This window comes from Limanda limanda, chromosome 11 (assembly GCF_963576545.1).
Source record: "Limanda limanda chromosome 11, fLimLim1.1, whole genome shotgun sequence".
NCBI classification, from domain to species: domain Eukaryota; kingdom Metazoa; phylum Chordata; class Actinopteri; order Pleuronectiformes; family Pleuronectidae; genus Limanda; species Limanda limanda.
The window spans coordinates 26,318,945-26,334,263 of record NC_083646.1 but is presented as its reverse complement, the minus strand read 5'-3'; the positions used below and the strand labels follow the sequence as shown (position 1 = coordinate 26,334,263).

General features: G+C 40.3%; 1 protein-coding gene across 2 annotated transcripts in view; it reads right to left on the bottom strand.

The window, feature by feature from the left end:
• Positions 1-15,319, bottom strand: part of me1 (malic enzyme 1, NADP(+)-dependent, cytosolic) — an 82,202-nt gene that overhangs the window by 21,457 nt on the left and 45,426 nt on the right. For both annotated transcript variants that reach the window (XM_061081108.1, XM_061081107.1), the window contains exons 4-5: positions 4,176-4,251; positions 2,555-2,716 (exon numbers count right to left, since the gene is read on the bottom strand). In XM_061081108.1, coding sequence (XP_060937091.1) covers positions 2,555-2,716; positions 4,176-4,251 — 238 coding nt within the window. The remainder of the gene's footprint in view (positions 1-2,554; positions 2,717-4,175; positions 4,252-15,319) is intronic.

The window sequence follows — 15,319 nt, the reverse complement described above, 5'->3', positions numbered from 1 at the left end:
CATGTTGAATAGAAAACAGTATTTTAAAGGTATTTACTGACCACCAACCTTATCATTTGCTTTGACCACACACAGCAGCACTCCTAAGTAAAGCCAGGAATTGTATACACTCTCCAGCTTTAAACATAACTAGGTGCCTAATTTTAGCAAGCCTTTCAAAAAGAGTTCAAATAAGACAATTTTGGTTTGGAAGATGTTGTAAAAACCACAATTGCTGTACATACATATGGTGCAGGTTGCCATATTTGTCAAGCAAAAACAGCAGCACATAACTTATCCTCAAACCAGAACATGATGTACATACTTGTCTGATTTTGTGCAGATTAAAGAAATTAAATACCATGTCTTCATCAATGTGTTTCCGAGGTCTTGGCAACCATTTTCGTTAACTTTGGAGTGAACCCGGCTAGCTGTGTACCCCTGCTTTCAGTCTTACCCTAGGCTAAGCTAATTTTCAAGTGGCTCCATTTCAATATATAGACATTAGAGTGGTATCAATCTTATTTACTTTCTTTCCAAAATGCTACATTATAAGTTTATGGGCTAAAATGTTTAAATATTCTGTGAAAATGTCATTGTCAAAGGCTATTTGAAGTTCCTACGGTTAAAGTCCAACAGTGCCACCTCAAGTGCAACAGATTCGTCAATAGGCAAGTGTGTCTCTTCTTCCTGCTTTGGCAGATGGTGTAAGGCAAATTGAGGACACAGGAAATTGGGGATCAAATGGCTAAAAACTTTAACCTGCAGATCGTATTATCACCCTAAATCAAATCCATTTGGAATAGTAAAGTGTCAATGTTAGAAGAGGTGCTAAAGGAACTTGGTGATCAAAAGGTAGGGCCATAACAAGTAGGCCATAAAGTTGAAGCTGTGAGGTGGATGACTTGGCAGAATGAAAATATTTAGCTCTAAATCCAGTTCCAGAGGCAAAAAACGAGTAATGTAGCTATATGTTTTATGGGTTTTCTGTTTTTTCTGTTGTCCTTAGTAGTTCAAGGGCTTTATCTTAAAGTCCTTAGAGAGATAGAGAGATCTCAGGCCATTATAGAAGCCATCACTTGCATGAGCTCAAGGTTTTTCTTTGTCTTTGTCTCTGACCAGCTCTGACTACTCCTCTATTGTGCTACTTATGTTTCTTCTTGTTTAATTTTATTCTCAAAGTCATGTACCCTGAGTCATGTCTCTCATCCCAAATCCATACGAGACATTTGCTTGAAATGAAAATGAACTCCACAGTCTTAGTCATCTGGAAACTATCAGAAAATGAAGGAAAGCTCCTGACAGGTAGAGCTCAGTTGTGCTGGGAACACAAGCAACTGAGGTGGCCGCACCCTTGGCCAAGACAGATAATTGTGTTTAGAAGTGCACACAGACTATTCTTAGTCTGTTTAAGGCTACACACACTCATGCTGCCCTGCCCAGAGCTTGAATCATCTCTCGGAGCTGCCATAGAGAACAAGGAACACTGTACAGGTGGATAACAACTACTCTGTTGGCTGCTACTCTCACAGGCTTCACAGGGGTGAGGTGCTTTCCCAGCTGGCATCCGTCAATGGAGCTGCTTACCTCACTTATGTAAAGGGTGTTTCCTGGTTGTAAAGTATTAGAATTGTTTTCTTTTTCTTGGCTATTTCTGAGGTGAGACCTAACTGGCTACGGATTCTTAAGAGCATTTCCCAGCGCTGGCATGTTATACTGTGGTATTTAAACATTTTCTTGGAGCAATATTTGGAATTTAAGGGTCTTGGGCAGTAGAGTTGAGAGTTCAGCAGGAACGGCACATGCTTATTAGGTAACTAGGTTATATAGCAAGGTGGACAAGATAGAATAGAAGAATAGCTATTTTACCTCAGTATTCAACTTAACTCTGGTTTTCATTGTTAATTAAGTGGAGGTTTAAACTGCTCTTATGATGTAAATGTTTTCAAAATCCAGATACTTCACTAGAGAAGAACAATGTTAACACATTCCATACACTTAACAGTGTACACTGTGAAAGGAAAATAGGCCTTTTGGTTTCTTGTTGATGTTCAGTTGAGGTGAACCAGTATAGCTGGTGGGAGGACACCCAGGGTAGACCCAGAACATGCTGTGTGAACTACATATCCCATCTGGACTGGTAATATCTTAAAATCCCCCAGGAGGAGCTGTAGAGGGTGGGTGAGGGGTGCCTTGAACATCCTGCTTAGCTTACTGCCTCTGCACCTCATGTTCGGATAAGCAGCCGAAAATGGATAGATTGATGGCTTCTTCTAAATAATTACAAAGCCCTACAGTGAGTATGAAGCTACATATCTGAGGTGTAAAGGTCTCCTACCATAAACTTAAAAATTTGGGGAAACATAATGATATCAACTCATTATATCCTGTATATTTAATTTGTATTTAATTTGTGTTCAGTCAAGCTAATTTGATAAATTTCATATATATTGTTGCGTTATTCATTCTGTAACAAATATTTGTTTTCTTTCCATCACTGATGGTTGTATAAGTTGTATGTATAGGCAGGCAGATTGTAGTTTTGTAAACAGTCATTTTTGAACACAATTCTTACCTCATTGTCTGTGCCCACGTCCAGCATGACGGGCAGGCACTGCTCTGGAGGCATACCCCCACAGGCTGTGTAGAGAGCCAGCTTGCCAACTGGGATGCCCATACCATGGCAGCCCAGGTCTCCCAATCCCAGAATCCTCTCTCCATCAGTCACACACACCGCCTGTCAATCAAGATAACTGTCAGCTATATTGTGCACCTTCCACACCAACTATACCATCAGCATCAAAATCTGTCAGTGAGGCTGTACAAGGTGAACTAATATTTAAAATCATACAAAGCTTAAAGAGAAGCAGCAGTTCCACTCCACTGTCTTCTAAACCTACCCAGAACCATGAGTATTTTCCTCAGTGTGAGCCAGGTCCTGCTTCACTCTCCTGGCTTTCCACTCCCTTTACCGATTAAGCAATAAATAAGTTCCTCTGGGTAGATTCCACGGTATGAAACAAATCAATTGTGTAACACTTTATATCACCAGCAGAAGTGTTTAATTTGAAATGTTCCTAACGTTCTGAGTCTTTTATTTTTCCACCATCAGTGTGACGTACAAATCTTTGGCACAAAGGACTAACAGCCGTGTTCCTCCCACATTCTGACCACTTTAAAGAGTGTCATTGCTTTTCCCTTACAAATGCTAAAAAGGAGCGAGGACCACACCCATTGTGACCTTAAATATCACGTCTTAATATCTAACTGAAGGACCTTGCCTCGGAATTAGCGTCTCTCTGTTGAAATGTTTAACGTAAGGCATATTAGATGAGTTAACGATAAGACCACCCTGACAATGAGAGGCGGCATGTCAGCCCTGAAGTAAATGTCCTGCTGTTGACAGCTGTGAACAGGTGTCTGAGGCTGCAGGAATATTTGACATGCCAGAAATGCCTGCAGGTTTCGTCATTCTAAATATGACTAAATCATGACTTGCACAATGTTGATCCATACACATTAACTGTTATTGATAACAACCTAATGCAAGTGTCTGACACTGTAGTATTTAAAAAAAAACACTATATTTTATAGTGAGAAAAAGCACAAACACCATGTTTTATTATATACTGTGAAATGTCACCATAATTATCAAATACAATTAATTAAGAGATTTTTTCTCTTGCCTCACTTTTCTTATTTAATCATAATCAGATATAACATTTTTAACCCTGTTGAATGTTGTTATGCTTTAAACATTGTTTGTTAAATTTCATGGAAAACACATTTTAAAATGGGCATGTATATACCTGCACAGTGACGTAGAGTGTCCTTTCAACCTCGATCAGTTCACAATCACATAGAGCAAATTGTATTTTCAGTATTTTCAGATAACAATATAAAAGTATTTTCTGATTATATTTTGACTGTAATACTACTTGTATATCAATAAGGACCACATTAGAGTAAGTCCATCATTCAGCATTGTTTGTCTTTAATGTTTTGTTGACAACAATTTAACAATTTGTTGACTACAACTATACTCGTAGTTATCCTTTAAGCCATTAAATATTGTATTTTACATAACCCAATAATGACAATTTTACATTTCTTATGGACTTTTTAAGATTAAGACCAGTACAGTACTATGTATTCGTCTATTTATCAAAGCCACTGTTTGAGCAGATGTCATTTACCTTGATGTCTTTTTCTGGCCAGTTCTGGAGCAGTGAAGCAATGTGTCCAGCGTCGTGAATGGTGATGAACAGCCCCCTGCAACACAGAAAAAAAAGAAGATAAAGATTCAAGACTAATATCCAAAAGGAGCCACAGGGTTATTGGCTGTTTCTCACACCGAAGGCTCCTGTCATGCTATACTCTGCCACTAACATAACCTTGTTTAAAACAATGGCAACACAAGAACTCAAATAGCTCATGAACATTTACAAACTTCTTATGAAAGATTTCATGGAAAAACAGCTTTAAGCGGTTTTAGTTCAGATACTGTTTGAACTAGAGCGGTTAAATATTTTCTGCCATTCTTATTCTAACCAAGAACTTTATTGAATACTGATGGTACCTGGGATTTTAATGCTTAGCCCTGATCCTCAGGCCTCTGTAGTTAGTTTGTTTTGGACACTTTAGGCTCTCAGCTTAGTACCCCACCCCTCTTCCAACCCTCACTCCTTCCTGTCCTTGCTCCCTGGCATCAATTTCCTTCTCTCTGTGACAATCCCAGGATAAAGAGATCATCTCGGTGCGTGGGGTCCAGGTGCAGCGTCTTTCTTACCCTGACCAATCCATCTGGTTATAGGGAGGAAACCCCTCGGTCATGTGCCAGCGACAGTTAAAACATCACTATTTGCTCATAAATGTAAAAACCCATCCCAGGTCAACACTGTTGGACGGAAAGGTTGAAGATATGTGGAAACAGTTTGAGACGTTGTTAAAAGAAAAAGAGACATCTGAAGGGACATGAAAATGTCACATAGAAATGATTTGATAAACCGGGCATGAGGTACAATAAACCCTCCGCATTGTTTCCACTTCCAGACCCAAAAAAAGAGAAAGATTCCCAAGTGGAAATCTTTCCCCTAACCTCAAACACTAAGACAATATGTGGCTTTAAAAATGTTACAACAATCTATTTTACCCGCACTGAGCTTTTTGGTATGATAGCTAATCTGTTATTGAGCAAATGACTATAGTTAAATGTTAGAGGAGCTCATGCATGGCAACAGACATCAGTGGTCCCAGGTCGGGGCATGTTTCCTCTACATTGGTAAACAAACAGTGTTCCCTGTCTATTCTGTAATCAGTAAGGCTGAGCTCACACACTGAACTGTAGGTCCTTTCACACTGACCGGTTGTTTTCAGTCATGTTTGCATTTAATATCATTCATTTTTTTGATTTATTTTTCAAGACAAAAGACAACAAGAGATAGACAATAAATAAAGTGAGTCTGTCCAGGAATCAAGAACAAAGTGATATTTGTTATCAGATGTGGTGTTTATGTGATGTATACATATGTTTTTGTGTTCTTGAACATGCATGTGTTTGTGCATACACTCGTTTGTCTGTGTCACACATTTTAAATCAGAAGAAAGCTTTTAAAGACACTCAAAACATTTTTGGTGAGCATTTTTCACTATTCGCTGACATTTTGCTGCATAGTCAATTCAATAATCGAACAGTTAGTTGCAGCTCTACGGCATTTGAAGAGAAACTTACTGCAAAGCTTTTACAAGGGACACAATCCTCTTACTGCAAAAAACTCTGCAGGTCATACAAAGGTCATAGACACAGACTTCTGGCAATGTAATTTCACACATCTGCATATCAGCACATCTACACATGAAAATGAATGTGTGCTGTTTGAATTGCACCATGGGTAGATCATCTAAAGGGTCATGTCTGTGCAGCTGTAAAGAGCTGTGGGAAGCTGGATGAGGTTTGACTTTATACAATGTATTTGAGTGAGAGAGGAATGGGAGCGGAGAAAAGGAGTGGCCTGCTGAGTGTGTGAGCCACTGCCAGCAACAGCATTATGAGGAATTCTGGGAGAAAGAGCAGCAGTGGGGCTGAAAGGTTGACCCCACAATACGACTGTTGGAAAACAACTTCACAAGATGGATCAGAGCAGACAGGCCGGCTCGACATAAATCCTAATCTGTCAACCTTAATGTCACCAAAAACATTTTGGGTTCAGCAAGCCATTATTCCTCTGCTCCTGAAATTTTCATTCTCTGCTTCTCTGTACTTTCATAGAGGTGGTGACCTAATGACCTTTTGCCCCTGATGAGTATGTTAAAGTCGAGCGGCAGGAGCATCTGCGACAGCATCCCGCAGAGCGAACAAGACATATAAACATGAACCACTTCCTTACAGAGGTGCTGCCGTGTATCAAGAGTATCAAGAGCAGATCACCAGTGCCTCATGATGTCAGAAGTCCTGCTGTTTTAAATCCGTTATCACTGCCTGTTCAGATAATGATGATCTTTTCAGGCCGAGAATTTTAAACTGGTGTCAAGTGGATGTGTTTGATAAGACAGATTTTTATCCCTAAAACCACAGGCTCTGTATGTGTCTCCGGGTAGACCGTGGGAGAGAGAAATTAAATTGGAAAAAAAAATTGTTTTATAAACTTGTGTGAGAACATAGTTGCAAAGTGAAGTCATTTTGCCTGCTAATTTAGGGTTAGAATTTCAGTTGAGAGTTCAGGGGAAATTCCACCCTCTGATATTTGTAGGGTTGTTAAGTTAACATGAAAACAAAACCAGATCATGTCCAGCATCATTTCTAGTCTACTAAAAAATCTAGTAATCTGGTAACCATCTACAACAGTGGTTACCAACCTCTTTTGATCAATGACTGCCTGCAGGCATATCAACAAACTCAACAGTCCCTGTGTTCCAACTGTCACCATCATGAATTACTTTTAGTTATCTTATCTAGTGATGTGAGAGCAGATATTAAGTATGTATAGTAGTATGTTACTTACCTTGTAAAAATCAAACAGATGCCACAAGAGGCCACGCATTCATGTCTAACAGGAAAGGATACAGCACATATGCTTTGAGAGTGCATGGTCAGCACACCACAAGTAAAGCATAGCTGCCTAAAAATGCATGACTTAAGTCAAAATGAGGCAAATTACAGACACCACCAGCCTCATAATATATGTTGTTAGATGTTATTTAATCTAATTGGTTTTTAAAAGGATGGATGTTGCTCAAAACACCATCATCTACAAACTATGTTTGTTAATGACAGATCGACGACTAACCACCATTGGCAAACTAACTGCCACACAGAATGTTGAGTTTTAAAAGCTTTGGATGTCAGCTGCCAACGACATGCAGGCCTGAACCATATCCCAGCAACAAAAACACACTGTGGAAACTTTATCAGAGTCTATCTGCAGAAATAGAGTTAAGAAAAGCAACAGATGGCAGGACGTACAAACCCTATGTAGCTCTGATGCAACTAGCACGTATTATTCTATTAACAAGAGCAAGAAAGGACAATATCATTTTATGAACAAATATTTGGAGAATCTTAAGTGTCAGCTGCTTATCGTTATCGGACACCTGTAATTTCAATTGATCTCTGTTAAATGAAAGTGCCTTGATTGTGAATTATTTCTAAACAACATATTTCTTTTTATATAGATGCTCAGAGAGTTGAATGCACTTGTGTTTGTATTGGTCCATGTATGTCAGCAGGTTGCTCCTAAAACAACCACAATGAACAGCATTCGGCTCATTTTCTAGATGAGAGGAGTGCCACAAAGCGCGGAGCTGCTATGTCTGGCTCCTCCTGTAAGAGAGTGTGGCGAGAACAGAGAGGCTAAAGAAAACAACCTGATGGCCTAAAACAGCAGCACTACTGACCTGTGGCCCAACACAAAACACACCCCGGGGACTGTGGAAAAGCTGCAGGGGGCCAGCAAGAGGAAAAGCTGCTTTCTGTGTGAGGATACCAGCCTCCAATCGTTGACCCGTGTCCACACAAAACACCACCAACCGCCAATCTTCACCCCAACGGCATGGCCTTAATCTCCCATGTGCTCGGCGGCCTCAGTTAGCGAGCCACATAATGTTCAACTGACACAATGGACACAAATCACTGAGTAAAGACTGTGAAAACATTGTCAAAGGTCACAGTCACACAGTATGAGATTTTTCAATACAATTAAGCCCAAAATCTGCCACAGCAGACACATATAGTCGGTCGGTGTTCACTGGGAAAAAATGACAGGGAATTTTTGTATTTGTTTGAAAGGGCCCTAATTGGAAGTGAACAGAGCCAACATCTTAGATTGGGACTCTGCTCAGTGGGAGGATGTAAATGTCAACTAAGTGCGGACAATTCCTGTATTGTTTCTGTGTGTAACTTGAACTTTGTCACTTTAGAAAAGCAAATGCTTGACATTTTGTAAAAGCCTATGAAATGTCAATTTGACAGAGAGCAAATGTAATTGTTGAGAGGCAAAGCCACAGTTTGAAAACAATGGGTCACATAAAACTTATATATGTCTTCAAATACCAGAATTTATGGTATCTTTCCAGGATTCAAGAAAAGAAAGAAGTCTAGCAAAGGCTTTATTTTTCTCTGAAAATCACTTGCAAAGAGTCTATACTATCACAGTGAATGAAATAACGTATTGCACAGCCATGGTCTCTATACTCTATTCGGGAATGATACAAGGGAATCGGTTACCTGGATAGAACTTTAGTAGATGCATAGCCCACTAGTGTCCTGTATCACAAAGCTGATAAAGGAATATAACCATGGTTACTGTTGGAATATGACAAAAGTATGATTTCTGTTGAGCCCCACAGTGGAGCCATCAGTATGTGGAACCTGAACCTGAGCCATAAATCCAAACCCAGTTCCAGAGTGGAAAATTTGTTCCAACTAGAAAATTGGAAAATGGAGTAGGGAAAAATGCATAAAGTTTAGTGTAGTAGAAATGTATTTTGGCTTTGAATCTGTGTGATTAACTTGTACACCTAAAAATGTAAGGGATCCTGACCCCGGCGTTGCAACCACTGCCTAGAAAAATATGCAGCAGACAAACAACGCTGACAATAGAGATACTATTTAATAATCATGACTACAAAACACATATTACGATTTCTGTGAGCAGAGTAAATAGTTGATCATGACCACATGGAATTACTCAATAAAAATATTTGAACACTTAATATAGTAAATTAAATGTCTGTTTACGGTTGATTTCCAACCCATTATAACTGACACCATGCACTGCTCCTTTTTAAAGGGAAATCAAATAAACTTTAGTGAGTCCTAGAGTTTTGTTTATCCACCTCTGTACCTGTTCCATATGTCAGCCAGCTGGAGCTGCCATTGGACCCGCAAAACTGTTACTGTTAGACCTATTACTCTCTCATTTACACCAAGCTGTTTGACATAGCTGACTTACTTTGTCTAAATGGCTATGTAACATGAAGAGTTATGCAAGTCACGCAAAGCAGCATAGAAAGTGAGAGATAATTAGACACATTTAGCGCACTGTGTGATATAAGCCTGTATATCAACTCCCGGAATGTAGTGGTGCTGCACAGAAATCCCTTGCACCCGGGATAGGGAAACTTTGTTCTCATTAAGGGCCATTTCAATTTTTATAAAATCCTTTGCTAAATTATTGATACATATATCAGATATAGCGTTTCTTATGGTTGAAACTGATTCACTTTCATGATGTATCTGATGTGTCAGATGGCAGTGATGATGATGCTACTCTGAGCTGCTTTGAGCCAAAACAACTTTGATCACACAAATTTCAAGCAAACTTTGTCTCAAACTCAGGAGTAATCCTACAAAAAAAGTCTAGTTGGTTGGTAATTGTTCTGTCTGTTGTTTCATTGCAAGCCAGAGAGAAAAACTGATGACTTCCTCAAGACAAACTGACACAGTGGAAACATTTTACTTTATCAGCATATTATTATATTCTTTTTCAGCGCCTTAGCTATTACTCAATAAACACAAAAATTGTCTGTAGAACATTGTCTCGTGAGAATGTGGTCTTGTGAAAGCTGCTTGTTGAATGCCCAAACTCTGCTGAAGATTGTTAACTTTGTCCAATCATATTTATCCTTGCAACTCATACAGTTAAGCTGAGTGTTTCCAGCAGTAATGATGCAGCCTTTTGATTCCCTTTGCTTTGACCCAAAAATTATTGTTAGTCCATTTCTCTGAGAAAATGCAACGTTGTGCATCTACTTTTTTTCATTGATAGTTGTCATGATTTGTGTCAACGATGAAACACTACACATACAGCCAGAGGAGGGGACCACCTTTTTTGCATTTATGAATTGTCTTGCAGGCCAGGTCAACCTGTCTTGCAAGCTGTATACGGTAGCAAGATTCCCCACCCCTGCTCTACATTGAGCTGTGTCCATACAAAATGGGTCTCTCCAGTGAACATGTAGTGTAGTAATCATTGAAGTGTGACCACTAGCACAGTATGACACTTGTGGTAAATAAAGGCTGAGAAATAGCCAAGGAACTGTATGCCTTTCACTGAGAAAGAAACACATTTACTACTTGGAGAACTCCCTGGTGGAGATCCATGGCTTTTCAAAACAGGTTCAAACAGGAGCGTCACTCCAAAATTAACACACTGGATCCTTCTGCCAGACCAGCTGCTGGGAAATTTGAGATATCGTTTTATTAAAGTTGGGAAGTTAAACAGGTCTCCACAGAAACAAAAACATTCCATTGCCAACGACAACAGTTTAATATGTAAATGTTCATAATAGATTCATAATAGATTCATCAACACAGCTTGGTGAGGGTTAAAATGGTCAAAAGAGTTAAATATGATAAACCACAGATTTTGATGTGCCAGCATTTATTACCAGCAATGTGTTGGGTCTATCTTTTAATAACTGGATAAAACAACAACCTAAAAGGGGACAATGACTCACTTAAAGAAACAGTAATCCTGTTTCAGTCATTGCCAGGTGATGACTTCAATTTGTCAAATTAGATCAACAATTAGACAAACTCTAATGAATAGATTGCAATACTCTGGTGGGGAGTTGTCTTTGATTGAAAAACTGGAAAATTAATAACTGTATTATATTCCATGGCAATCTGATAAATATAAATGCAGATTACCACTATAGGATTCATTCTTTGTGGACTATGAATTTATGCACAAAACATCATGGCAGGCAATCCCATAGTTCCTGAGACATTTCAGTTTGGACCAAAGATGCAGACCCACAGAGACCTACACAATGACCTTGCCCTCCATACGGATATTCCAAGCATGGATATAAAAAAATTCTAATCAAAATAAAGCTTTTATTACACCCTAGTTACAGCAGCTAAAGCAGGCACAAACAATGACACGAAAGGATTTGGCTGATTATTGGCTACAGCAGGGTCTTGGTTATGTCTCTGTCAAGGTAAACCAAACATTTCAGCCGTGGACATGATATTAGGATCAACAGTGCTGTTGATTTTGCTCCATGCTTTAATTCGCACTGAAGATCCATTTTATCCAGTCGTTATACTCACCGTGGGTTTGCCATCCATAGTTATTAGCTGAGCACAGCATCCTCTAAAGCCCAGCACACAGACATGCAGTACACTCACAAGGAGACAGGGACATTTATATGACTGGATGTGGTATCTGACCACAAGCTGCAGAATGAACTGACGGCACACTATTTAAGCAATGAGACCACCGGTTTCAACTTTCTTGCGTCCTTTCTTGAGTGGTATTTAATAAGTCAATGGTTTTCCATGGAAAGAGAAGAAGATATTTTTAAGACGGAGATTGGATCATATCTTGTGACAAATATAATTTTATTTTAGTTTTAATATTGTAGCTTCACAACTTGTTGCGTTTTTCATACTGGTAAATTCCAAAGCAACTATGGTAGTGAAGCTGTCAGCATTAAAAATAACACACTCACCCTGCAGCACATATGAAGCAGCCAAGCAACTGACTGAACCAGTAGAGGAGAAGAAGAAACTCAAAAGGGGGTCTGGCAGTGCCAAATCAATGACCACGATCATGCCGCAGCCTGGGCTGATTTAACTCTGCCCAGTTCAAAAATAACTAATTGCAATGGAAAGGATGATCGTTAAAGAAACTAAACATACAACAGGGTTATGGAAGGAGGAAAAAGTGCTCTGTAAACACAAAAAGAAGAAGACTTATATATAAAACGACAAAGGGATTCGGATAGTGGGTGAATAATTTAGGATCAGCACAACAAACACAATTAACCCGCCCATAATCCATGTCTCCATTTCTGTCTAAACACATGTTCTGTTCTCTGTGATTGTTCAATCAGTAAAATACACTGTAGGAGATCTGAAGGGAATGTTTTTATGTGTGTTCTTTCTAGGAATTTATCTAAGGAGCAAGAAAACCGTACCCAGTAATTATTGTTCAACACAGAGCTCTTATCCCTCGGAAATGAGACATGACAGGCAGGAATTCTCTTTCCAGTCTCCTCTTTTTCCTCTCCCTTCACACCTTCCTCTCTCCATACAGTAAGACTCTCCACAGACAATGCATTCTTTTTCTTCCACCTCCCACCCTCGATGGCACGCTCAGACTTTGACAGGATTCCATCACATTACAAATACTCAACGTGTTGCCTGAATCACGCTCTCTCTTTACACAAATGAGGACCAGTTCCAGTCCCTGGCCTCAGAAAACCCAAACCCACCCCCACCTCATTCCACTGCAGCCCACTAAAATCAGCCAGAGTCTCCACACAACAGCTCATCTTCCCCTATGAAGCTTTTCCAAACTAAGAGAGAAGGGGAAACTGGAGAATTTCAAGCCAAAATGAACACAGTTTAGCGAATCTGATCAGCCTTTCATCACCTTGGGTAACATGCTGAGGCCAAACAGAAAATGACTGAATCTCTGGAACGGGTCAAACTGCAGGTGATGAAAATAGCAACCAGACAGTGTGGGGTTCCGGGGTTTCAAAGGCTGTCATCTGCTATAGATATCTGGGTGAAGGAGCAGCAATCAAGTGTCCAGACAACTGCTGTGGAAGTTCAGTTTATTTTTCAGCCAACCTTACATAACTCATGGGGTAAGAAATAGCAGGAAAAGGCCCATTCCAGAACAAAGGCCCTGCTAAAGGAATTAGAGGCACAGACCTGATGAACCCAGCTGGCTATTAGATGACTTTCAACCATCTGAAACCAGGTTTTCCATTCACTCGCCTTCTCACACATGAGATTTGGGGCATGCCAATTATGTTTCGTGTGGGATGCAAAGTCACTTTCAAAAGCCATTGGTTTTGCCTCAGTCAGTAACTATCCAAGGAACAGTTGAAGCATGTTTATTTGCAAATGCTGCTTTGTGTTAGCAACAGTGGTCGAGACCAGATCACATGGTGCATATATGGGAACACCTAAATCATCCAAAATTCAAGTAGGTCATATTTTCATGGAAAACAGACACACAGTTCACTGGTGATGGGAGACAGAATACTGTTAAATCACGGAGCATGGTTGAATATGATTTATGGTCCAATGTATTCCCTTTGACATTTACAGGAAACTATGCAATCGATTTCAGGGATTGTCCACTATAAAGCAGATGGAGAAGTGCTTTAAGAGTTTCTTAATCTTCATGACTTATAGGTGAGGATATACAATGTGTAGTATATGACACTAAAAAGGAAGTTCAAATTATTTTGTTTTACAATATAGGTAGTTTGTAAATATCATTATTGACAGCTGGATTTGCAGGATCACGCTACTACCCATTCGCTGGCTGCAAATGTCTTTGGAATATAAAGCTAAATAAATAAAACATAGCCTATAGCTTGCATGATCCCCTGCCATGCTAACTGTCCAAGCAATGCTAGAGGAAAGCACATGGGAAATTAACTTCAGATGAAACAAGTACCATGTCCAGCATTTGTCTCTGCCTCCTCTTACTCATTTTCACCTCTGATGTCAGACAGGACCTGCATTTAAATTAATGCCATCTGATTGACTGAAGTGTTTGTTTAAACCCAATTTGATTGGCTGGTGCTTGCAATGAGTTACCACACACAAAGCAGGCAAGGCAAAGCAAAACAAAGGAGAGCAAAGCACTGTACCTGTAAGCAGGTTGCAAGGCAAATCATTCAAATGGGTTGTAAAATTTTGTAATTATCTGGAATCAAGTGAGTGTTGCAACAAGGGGCTAATCTGGTGTTTGCCTCTCAGACTATCTTGTCTTATAAAGGAGAGTTGTGGGGCTATATGGAGTGTGAGAGGACTACCTGCAGACACTACCGTGGGCTGAATAAAAGGTATTGCCACTATTTTTTTTAATAAATACATTTTAGAATGAATTTTTTCCTAAAAACATGCTCATCTGTCAACTATAAGATGGCACGCAGGTGAGTGCTCCCCTCATCACTTGGGTCGATGACTATCTGACGGGCAGACCGCAGTTTGTTAGATTACAGAACTGTGTGTCTGATCGTCTGATCAGTAACATCGGGGCCCCCCAGGGAACTGTACTGTCCCCCTTCCTCTTCACCACATACACTGCTGACTTTCAGCACTGCACTGAGTCGTGTCATCTACAGAAGTTCTCTGATGACACGGCCATTGTGGGGTGTGTTGAGGGCGGGGGGGAGGCTGAGTACAGGGACCTGGTTGACCGCTTCGTGAAGTGGTGTGGGGAGAACTGCATGCAGCTCAACGTGGCGAAGACGAGGGAGATGGTGGTGGACTTCAGGAGGAACAAGCCCCTGCCCTCTCCTGTCTGCATCGGTGGGACGGATGTGGAGGTGGTGTTGGCATACAAGTACCTGGGTGTCACACTGGACAATAAACTGGACTGGTCCACCAACACACAGGCCGTCTACAAGAGGGGCCTGAGCCGGCTTTACTTCCTGAGGAGGCTCAGGTTCCACGTCTGCAACAAGATGCTGCAGATGTACTATCAGTCTGTTGTGGCGAGCACCATCTTCTTTGCTGTAGTGTCCTGGGGTGCGGGCATCAAGGCAAAGGACGCCAACAGACTGAGAAAACTCATCAGGAAGGCAGAGTCTGTGGTTGGCTCTAAGCTTGTCACCCTGGAGGAGGTGGTGGAGGACAGGATGCTGGCAAAACTGCTGGAAATCATGGACAATCCCTCTCACCCCATCCCTATCATCTACCTCTGTCAGAGCCACCATCACAGAACTGCACTAAACCTGTCTCCTGCACTGTGGACCTGTACAACACTCCGCTCCATATACACTTACTTCACATCATATGTGATATGTGTTCATATACACCATATTGATATTATATATCATTTTATACAATAATATTGTCTTTTGCACA